This window comes from Gavialis gangeticus, unplaced genomic scaffold, assembly GCF_001723915.1.
Source record: "Gavialis gangeticus isolate Ggan-Ray unplaced genomic scaffold, GavGan_comp1, whole genome shotgun sequence".
Lineage (NCBI taxonomy): Eukaryota > Metazoa > Chordata > Crocodylia > Gavialidae > Gavialis > Gavialis gangeticus.
In genome coordinates, this window is record NW_017729022.1 from 106,201,729 (window position 1) to 106,212,272 (window position 10,544).

The 10,544-nt window shown below is 45.6% G+C and overlaps 1 protein-coding gene across 2 annotated transcripts in view; it reads right to left on the bottom strand.

Annotated features, from left to right (window-relative positions):
• SMC1B (structural maintenance of chromosomes 1B) overlaps positions 1 to 10,544 on the bottom strand; it is an 86,845-nt gene that overhangs the window by 32,084 nt on the left and 44,217 nt on the right. For both annotated transcript variants that reach the window (XM_019515927.1, XM_019515926.1), the window contains exons 9-10: positions 6,736 to 6,943; positions 855 to 1,040 (exon numbers count right to left, since the gene is read on the bottom strand). In XM_019515927.1, the coding sequence (XP_019371472.1) occupies positions 855 to 1,040; positions 6,736 to 6,943 (394 nt within the window). The remainder of the gene's footprint in view (positions 1 to 854; positions 1,041 to 6,735; positions 6,944 to 10,544) is intronic.

Consider the following 10,544-nt stretch of genomic DNA (forward strand, 5'->3'; position numbering starts at 1 on the left):
TGAATCTGAAGATTCAATGCTGATTTGGACACAGACACAGCTTTAAATGTTTTTTCAGCACAGCTTGTGAATGCTGTGATGCTGGGGTGCACAGAGCATCCCACTGGAGCACTCCCCCCACAACATGCTTGGCAGCAAACCTGGAAGTGGACCAGAAGTACTTCTGATTCACTTTCGGGTCTACCGGGGAGCGTGCTTGGGGCCCCACCCCCTTGGCTCAGCACCCCCCACCCCCAGACCCAGAAGGCACTAGTCACCAAGCCAGGGGAGCACAGGGGGCGGAGGCCTGCATGCTCCCTGGTGGATCCAAAAGCAGACTGGAAGTGCTTCTGGGGAACACCCCATCCACCCCGGCATCACAGCATTCACAAGCCGCTTGCTACCTAGAGGTATGTAGGCACAGCTTTAAATGTTTTTTCTATGTCTGAATTGCCGAAGCTTTCCGAATTGATTTGGAGGGTTCCAATTCAATTCGGAGAGATTAAAGGGTCCTCTAATTCAATTTGGATTTGGAGATTCAGCCACCGAATTGGATCAAATCTCTGCTGAATCTAATCAGTGACTGAAGCTTTGCACAACTCTACTTTCCAGTGGGTGCTGTGTAACATCTCTTAAGCCAAACTGCTATTGCCCAGATATGCATGTCACATGATCTGTTTAGGACAGGCTACTGCCAGACATACAAATATTGATCTTTCCATTCAGTTGGCCAGGAATCCCTTGCTGTATCCTGCTCCAATCAACATTTTCTATCAGATTCCAAGGGCACCAATACATTCTTAAAATGACTTCTAACACATTGTAAAGAACTTAACCAGTGTGGGTACTTTTCAAGATGACAAAAGGAAACTTACATCCAGGTAATCCAAAGCAAGAAATGTTTCAGGCTCAGCTCTTTCCTCCTTTAGGAATCGAATGCAGTCCCTTGCAATTTTTTCAGTGGTCACGACAATGGCATTCATGTAGTTGCCGAAGACTTTAGTAACAGCCAGCTGATACTTTTTATGAATAGGATGACATAAATCAAGCAGCCTTCCAAACTTAGGATAAAAAATAAAAAAATATTATGTCTTATTTTACTTCTGGTATTTAACAAACCTGTATATCACAAAGCCTTATCTGTAGTACAAGTACTACTACAGAAATTCTAAGATTTGATATTTTCCTTAGTCTACAATTTCAGTCACTCTGCCCAAAAATAAGGGTAGTATGAAGCTAAAGGATGAATACAAACATACTGAAAATCCCTACTTTTGAAAGTCTATCTTGCAGTGTATAAAGTATAATAAAATACACGCAAAATATCTGAATGCAGAAAAAGCACTGACTAAGAAAAACAATACCCGAAGCCAAATTTATTTTCATCAAAAGTAAAGGTATTGTATGCAACATTAATACCAGGAGGATGAGAAAAGTCAGTACCCTTTTCTCTTGGTTAGCAGCATGAATAATGAAAGTGAGACATTATTTTGCCGCATATTGGGATAGATGAATCTCTAGCAGCTGCAGCTTTCAAAAAGTAGTCTTCAAAATGCAAAGGCATGCAGTCATAACTATCCTTCCCTACAAAAAAATTGTAGTTTAACAGAAATTGCTTTTAAAAATGTAATTCAAACTAGCACAAACCTTCTGACCTTCTTGTTTTGGACCTGGATTATCAATTTATTTTAACTGATGAATTAATTATTTAAAGAATAGTTGCACAGGTTTTTGAACCAATTTAAATAAAACAGCTTATATTTTTAGTTGAACAATGCACTGCTGTACATTCACAACACCCAAGTCTGCAGATTGTAAAACAACAACTTTGAAAATGATGCGGACATCTTGAATTTTTTCAAGACAGTGTAGACTGATGCCTAGTGACAATATCTTAAATGTTATAACAAAAAATATTTTGTTTTCAGATCAAAGCATGTAATAAAGAAAAGGAATTATCACGTAACCTCATCCTTTTTTCCCCTCACAATTTGAAGTCCATGGATTTCAAAAAACATTGAAGGAAGAATAGGTCTACAGTGGCAACATTTCAAAGAACAGAATTCCTGTATGATCTGTGTGGAACCCAGTATAAGGGATTAGAAAGGAGAGCCTGTTTTAATTTTGTACTTGAGGATCTTTGATACTAAGGCTGGACTAGGTTCTGCCATGTCAAGCACCCAGGGGCAAATCCAGAGAGTATGCAGTAATACAGTTTCAACCCCTTTTCAGACTGGACCACACCTCAGGAACCTCTGGGGACTTTTTTAAAGTTCCCAAAGCAAGTGAGCATGGGTGACTTGTGCTGCCTTAGTCAGGGGGAGCACATGCCCCCCCTGCAACCAGTCCCACTGACCAGAAGGGGGTGCCCTGCAGGTGATCCTGTAGTCCAAAGGCGGGTGGTCTCCTACAGGTGATCCTATGGTCTGGAGGCGGGGGCCCTGAGGGCAATCCCACAACAGCCGATCGCTGTGCTCACTGCAGCCGCTTCTAAGAATGACTGCAGCCACTTCTGGAAGCAGCGCCAGCTGATCGCTGCAGCTGCTCCCAGAAGTGGCCACAGCCACTCCCGAAAGCGGCTGCAGTGAGCGCAAAGATTGGCCAGCCCTTGCAGGGGGGGCACTGGCGTTCCTGCCTGCCCCACCTGCCCATCGCCTAAGTGGCAAGCATGGCCGTCAAGGGGTGCACTGGCACTCTCAGGGGGTGCATGTGCACCCCTCTGCACTCTCTAAGTGTTGCCATTGCAAGTGAGGATTCCCTCCCTACTTCCCCATACTCAGTCATGTCCTCTCCCCTCCCCTCTCCTCCCCCACCTGCTGCTGCTGCTTTTTCTAATGTCCCAGGGTGAAGGAAGCTTCAGAACCACTCCTGCCCATTCTAGCTAGGCTGTGAAGGGGCTGAGCTCCGCCAGATAATAGCAGCAGCAATGGGCACGGGAGGTCCCCCTCCCCGCACCTGCTCTGGGGGACCACTACCCCTATTGCTGTGCCAGGTGCGCCCAGCCCCCACACAGCCCAGCTGGGGTGGGCAGAAGCAGTTCTGAAACTTACTCTGGACCCAGAGACAATGGGAAAAGCAGCAGCAGTGAGTGGGGAAGGGGGGAAGCGGAAGGGACAGGAACTGACTCTGAGCACAGAGGGGGAGAGGAGGAGATTCTTACCTTCTCCACGGACTTTAAAAAATTCCCTGCAGCCTCCTTCAGCATGGTCTGCTTGCACAAGTGGGTGGGGAAGGGGTATACAGGCTAGGAGCAGCGGTGTAGCCACCCCTAGAGCACAGTTTGCTACTGCACCACCTCCCTTGACCAAATACTGGATCCACCCCTGCAGGTACCTAACTTATCTGAATCCAAGTCTTTTGGGTTGCTTTCCTGCTTTACGCAAGGATCTTGTGGAGCAAGTCTCTAACCAACAGCCATGTCAGGTACAGCAACTTCAGGCCTCAGATGGACTATCTGGCCAGTATGCTTCAGGGCAGTATGTTGCAGATAGCAAGATCAGGGTCACATAGCTGAGAGTTAGATCAGCTGTTGAGTAGACACATGCACTAAGTCCATCAGCCAAAACTGCTTTAGCAGGTATGCCACTCTGAGGATGGGGCTTCTGAAACTACCCTGGGTATCACAGGACTTCATTTTTTCTGCTCACAAAGTCTCCCAGGTTACAACTGACTCCCAGGAAAAAAACCTGCTATCAATGATTATCCCATGTTGGCAGTACCATGTCACAGTTTGACATCTTCTGAATAGACATGGGACAAGAATTCACTACTTACATAGCACATTGCAAACAAGCTATTAGGTTAAAATATGCACTGCGGAGATTTGAAAAGCAGGTAGGAAGCCAAAGGGACTTCATAAGTCACATGGAGCTCTGTATTTTCTGGGACATAAGTCCTTTTCATTTGTAGATGGTCTATATGGACTACCTAGCCTGTTCTTGACACACGCATCAAGTCCTGATCTGAGGGAGATAGAGACTGATATCACTCTTCATACATTTTGATTCCTTCCATTTCAGTTTGTAAGTTACAGGAAGTAGAAACACAGCTTTCGTGTTCATTTTATGTTAAGCTAGAGAATAAACCACCTAAGCCAAAGTTAGAGAGGTCACAGTGAAGTTTGGCAAGTGATATCACATATCCATAACAGAAACCTGTCTTTTAAAAAGGTATGCTCTTAATTGTCTATAGTAGATCAAGATTCCCCCAAACTTCATCTGTAATGAGATAACAAACAATTTTTCATAGCTTCCAGAAGGTCTAAGCTGAGAGAGCAGGAAGAGGATGTCCTGGGGCTTGCTGTCTATTTCTGCTAGAATTGTCCATAATCAACACACCATCCAGGTAAGGGTAGATTTAAATAAGCTTCTTTCTGAGGTGTATCACTTTTCTCACTAGATCTTTCATAAACTTTTGAGGTGCTGTGGCAAGTATGAATGGCTGTACCTAGTAATGGTTGTATGGTACTATAAATTTTGGGTATTTCCTATTGTGAGATGGAAGGCAACATGGAAGAATGAAACCTGTAAGTAGATAGTCACAAAAGTCTTGAACCTGAAGAATACATATGATGGATGGGGTATAGGTTGTAGCCATGTTGGTCTAAGGACATAGACAGACAAGGTTATTTGGGTAAATCTGATATCTTTTATTAAACCAACCCCTATATGATGGATGCAAACTTTACCCTTCTGTGTCTGACATGCTGTACATTTGAAACATCAGGAGTAGAACCCTTTTTTGCTGTACTTTTGAAAGACTTCCCACATGTTTCTAAATGGAGCAACCAGGCTACTTCTGTTTTTAACAGGCCCTAGGTGAAAAGTATACCTGGATAAGGGTGGGGTAGGGAGGAGGGCTGGAATAGGGAGTTTGAAGTGGAAATGTATAGCATAGCTTTGGGCAATGACGTCTAATGCCATAAGGCTGTAATGGCTGACAAGGCCTCATGTAAGAGGTAAGGTAGTTCCAGAACATGGAGGCAAGCTCTAGGTTAGTTCCAGTACAATTCTTTCACCAAGTCTGTGTCAGGGATGGCAAAGTAAAGTATATATCCTCGAGTGCCATCACTGTGTGAGTACTGAAGCTATTTCTGGGGCAAATCTTGCTGCTGCTAAGGAAGGAATTGTCCACAGTCGGCCAGCAGCTCAGGGACTAGCCAGATTCAGCCCATAAGGAGATTTTTATCTGGCTCGCTAAGTATGCTAGTACTGAGGCACTGCTGTTTCCACCCAAGTGTCTCCCAAGCCCCCAGAAGTGTGGACCCCATGCACATAAAGCAGCAACAAAACCCCTTCTGTTCCCTTACAGCACTGGAGGTATGGGGCTCAGTGCCCTGAGGGGCTTTGTGTTGCTCTCCTCACTTCACACTCTAGCTACTCCTCACCCACAGCAAGCAGAGGAGCAGGAGAGGAGATGAGTGCATTTTTACCTTGCTGAGTGCAACAAGACCTGCAGGACTTGCTAGTCTGCCAGGAAGTTGAAGGTACTCAGTTTAGAGCAGCAGGTTGTTGCATGGCTTATTCTACAGGGCTGACTCACTCATTTCTCCTGCACCCTAAACTCTTTTCAATTTCACACAAGGCCCAGGTCCATGAACAGGGCATGTCTACACCCAGTCTTTACTATAGTGGCAGCTGTGCATTTGTTGCCACAGCCTGTTATTTTCTTCAGTGGAGGTCATGCTTTATAAGAGCACAAAGAAGAGGTTTAGGAGGCTCCAGTCTGGCACAGCACTCTAGTACTTTGGAGAGCTTGGACCTGCCAGGCGAGGGCTACAAAAGGGGGTCTTGTGCTAGCAGAAAGCGATTATCCAAATTACACTCTGGCTAGAACATGAACAGTTTCAACTGCACTTCATGGACTTGCCTCTGCCAAATATTCCCATGAGTCAAAGGGGCTGACATCAGCCTAACAGATTCCAGTTTAACCACTAAAAAGTCCTATATTAAAGTGTTCGGATCAGTCTGAAATGAGACATAATACCCTTGGCTTCTGTCAAAGTTAATGGCATTTAGAGGTACTAACACCCTTCTTAAGATAAAGTCCTTAACTACCTCTAAAAGGCCCTCTCTTGCAAATAATTACTAACAGTTGTAGATTAATACTCAAGATCAGGTATGTCCAACAGGTGGCCCACAGGCCATGTGCAACCCACAAGAGACTAACATGGGGCAGCTCATTGACTCCCATTTGATTGCCACTCTCCACATTGCTTTCGATGCAGCAGTGGCTGGGGGCTCCAAGCTCCCCCTTTCCCAGGCTTCGGCTTCCTACCCATTCCAGGGAGTGGATCAGTGCACCAGGAGGAGGCTGGCGTGCCCACGCTGTAAGTGTGGTGGGGGGCTGCCCCTGCTGTGTGCAACTGCAGAGGAGGGCTGCATGTGTAGCACGCACACCTGGGAGCAGGTGAGGCTGGGTATGAGGCAGGGGGAAGATGGGCTGCTTGCTTTTTGGCCTGCACAGCACATGACCCCGAACCCCCCAAAATTTGGACAGCCCTGCTCTAGACCCCTAGATTGCCTTAGGATTAAGTGGTGTTATTTGGTCCCAGTTAGTGAAAGTCAACCCCTCTTTTATACCATTAGAAAGAATTTAAATGGTTGTACATGAACCACTGTCAATTCCCATTTGGAAGTAACCACAGAATCTGTACACAGCTTCTGAAGTAAAATATATTCAAGATAACACCCCAATTCCAAATGCAACTCTCAAATCTAATTATCAACTAAGATTTTAAATAAACTATTCAATTACCACAGAATCAGAGTAGAGTCGTTTGAGACTTTCCAGGATCTCTGCTCTCATTTGCTGGCGCTTTCCTTCATGGTAATCTATTCTAGCATTTTGTAGCTCATCATATAGTTTATTTAGTTCTTCATTGACTTCTGTCATTCGAATTCCTGAATTCTCAATTTCTGCAGTTAGGGTTTCTTCCTGCTTCCTTTTCTCTGTTAGCGAGTCACTTCAAACCAAGACAGAACATGAAGAAAAAGTAAATACGGGTCAACCGATTTTGTCTTAAATACACATTACTTTTACAACATTTTGATGTTGAAGTGTATACTTAAAGCATATTCCTGACTTTTTCCAGAATGGATGCTCCCAAGTACACACTATCCACCCACCCCATTCACACGTGCCAAACTTGGAAATGTGGCACTGAACTACTTAGGCATCATTCCTCCATGGGCATTCCTGAAACCACAGCCTTCACTTGAGAGTGGCCACTAACACCACCACCTTTCCAGGCCTGGTATGTACAAATGGGAGCAAGTAGGCAGGGTCCCTTGGCTCCCAGAATATAGTGCAGACATGAGTCAAAAGACAGTAAATTAGTTTTATTGTTCAAGGTTTGATACTGTAACAATGGCTTTTCAGCTCTAACTAACTGATCATCACACTCTTTTTTCAGACTATTGTTATGAAAGCCAAACACTTTGTAACAGAATTAATTAATTACCTAACTAGAATTAATTAGTTAATTAGAAGAGGATGAGTGCATGATGAAGTCCATAAACTGCTTGGCTACAGATAGCAACCTGCAAGGTTATAAACTTCAGGGGTAGAAGCAGCAAAGCAACAAGCCTAATTATGTAATGGGGAACCCATACCACAAAGGCCATGAAGATAGTGGCCAGAAAGGGTAGAGCCAAGGTAGATACAAGTCAGGCTCCAGAGCAGAGCTCAAGCAGCAAGAGAGAAAGCAGCACCTTGAGGAGGATTGCAAAGGCACTGGAAATAAATGGTAAGTAAGCCTGGAAAGGTTGTAGTTGAGGGAGCTGGGGTAACAAGCTAAGAGGCAAGGAGCCTGTTGAACTAGAGGGGTAAGGAGCTCTGGAGAAACTGATTGGGCTACACAGAGGAGCCCTATGATGATCAGGGAAGAGAAAGGCATCTGAAGTTGTCACTCTAGTGATTTAAGTGCTGCATCTCAAATTAAAAGCAAGAACAAAGGTGTAGCAGGTGAGGCAGGGAGGTCATTACTAAGCCAGGGAGCCCAGGCAGCCCTCAACTAGCTGAGACCCATTTACATTACTAAGTTTCAGAAGTTAAACCAAATGTTTTTTAGCTAGGCTTTGTATGCGTGTTTTTTAATTTTTTAAGCTTCTTCAGTTTTATTTTCTTGGTTATGTATAGTTCCTTTTTCTGCCAAGTTACATGATGATTTGTCACACCCTGTAACCATTTGTAAACAGTAAAAACACATGCTTCTAATCTGAATTAAAATTCTGTTCTCAGATGCATGCAACACTGAAATGCAGAACTTTATCCAGGATCAATACAAGGTACAGTTTGGTGAAAATTCATAAGGATTGGGAATTTTGAGGAAATCACCTGCACAAGGTATAAGGGGGGCATAAGTCACTTTGTTTTCCACTCCTACACATTACTAGCATAATCACCCATACTCCTCCACTAATGGGCTATTACTCCTTTCCATGGCAGATCAGAGGGACCCATCTGTCGTCTGGATCCCATGGTGCGTGAGGTCTGCTGCCTGCCCGGAGCCAGGATCAGGGACGTCCCAGCGAGAATTCCTGACCTCATCCAGCCCTCCAACAACTATCCCATGGTCCTCATCCACGTGGGAACAAGTGATGCGGCCAGTAGTCCAAACCGTATCATGAGTGACTACAGGGCTCTGGGGACCCGGCTTAGGAAGACAGGGGTGCAGGTGGTCTTGTCGTCAATCCTCCCAGTCAGCAGTCACAGTAGGCATCACATCACTTGTGTCAGGGAAGTCAACCCGCGGCTCCAGAATTGGTGCCATTGTGCCGGTTTTGGCTTACTGGACCAGGATCCACACTTCTGTGCAAGGGACCTCCTGGGATGCGATGGTCTTCATCTCTCCACAAAAGAGTCTTTTCTTACAGGTTGGCCGACCTCCTATGTCGGGCTTTAAACTAAATACAATGGGGGATGGGGAGACAGGAGATGGAGAGAGTCTGCAACCTACAAACTGCAAGACATGCAGCAGTACTTCCTATGTAAGTACCAAGGGGCCCTGTGGGCATCAGAATGGGGGGGCATCAAAGGCACCATTCAGAGGGCTCAAGTGCCTCTATACTAATGCTAGGAGCATGGGGAACAAGCAGGAAGAACTCGCACTTCTGTTCGCAGATAATAATTTTGATTTAGTGGGGCTAATGAAGACTTGGTGGGACCCTACCCATGACTGGGCGGTACACATTGAGGGTTGTTACAGGTTGTACAGAAGGGACAGAGTAGGGAGGAAAGGGGGTGGGGTTGCTCTCTATGTAAAGGAGCATTATACATCTACCCCAATTAAAATGGGATCAGAGGAGGAGAAAGTTGAGGCACTGTGGGTTAGGATACATGGAGGTCATGGGAAAAGAGACTTGGTGGTGGGGATCTGCTACAGACCACCACACCAAGAGGAAAAGCTAGAATTGGAATTCTTGAGGCAGCTCTCCAAGGCCATACAGTCTAGGGACATAGTTGTCATGGGGGACCTAAACTACCTTGACATCTGCTGGGAGGAGCAGTCAGCCAAATCCAACCATTCATGTAGGTTCTTAACCTGCATGCAGGACCTTCACTTAATGCAGGAGGTATACAGTCCTGCTAGGGGGAATGCCTTACTGGACTTGGTGCTGGCTATGAGGGAAGACCTGGTAGGGGAGCTGCAGATTTGTGGTCACCTTGAGGACAGTGACCACAAATCAATCGAATTCACCATATGGCGTAGGGTGGGAAAGATAACTAGTAGGGTGGAAGTGCTTGACTTTAGGAAGGCTAACTTCAGTGTGCTTAGGAGTCTAGTCAATGTCGCACTGCAGGAGAAGAGTATTGGTGAGATGGGAGTCCAGGAAGGGTGGTCATTCCTAAAGGAAGTGATCCTTCAGGCACACAGGGAGACTATCCCAGTACGAGGGAAAAGGGGGAAAGGAGCCAAAAAACTTCCTTGGCTAAACTGGGAAATCCAGGGGAGCCTAAGGGCAAAAAAGAAGGCATACAGGCAGTGGAAGGGGGAAGCTACCAAGGAGGAGTATACTTTTACTTGGCCCGCACTTGCAGGGAGGCAGTTAGAAAGGCCAAAACAACTACAGAGCTGAGGCTGGCAACACAAATTAAAGACAACAAAAAGTCTTTTTTTAGGTATGTAGGGAGAAAAAGGAAGGCACAGGGCAGCATAGGACCCCTACTGAACAAGCAGGAGCAATTAGTGACAGAGAGGGAGGACAAGGCTGCGCTGCTCAATTATTTTTCTGCCTCAGTGTTCCTGAACAGGGCTCAAGATAAGTCTCCTAATGGGTTCTTAGATGGGCATCAGAGGGACACCAGACTACCAACTGTTGACGCTGACTTGGTGCAGAGTCACTTGGATGGACTGGATGTGTTCAAGTCAGCAGGCCCGGATGAGCTGCATCTGAGGGTACTAAAGGAATTGGTTGGTGTCGTAGCAGAACCACTGGCACAGCTGTTTGAGCACTCATGGTGCTCAGGTCAGGTCCTGGAAGACTGGAAAAGGGCCAAAGTGGTCCCTATTTTCAAGGTGGGAGGAAGGAGGATCCAAGTAATTAAAGGTCAATCAGTCTCAT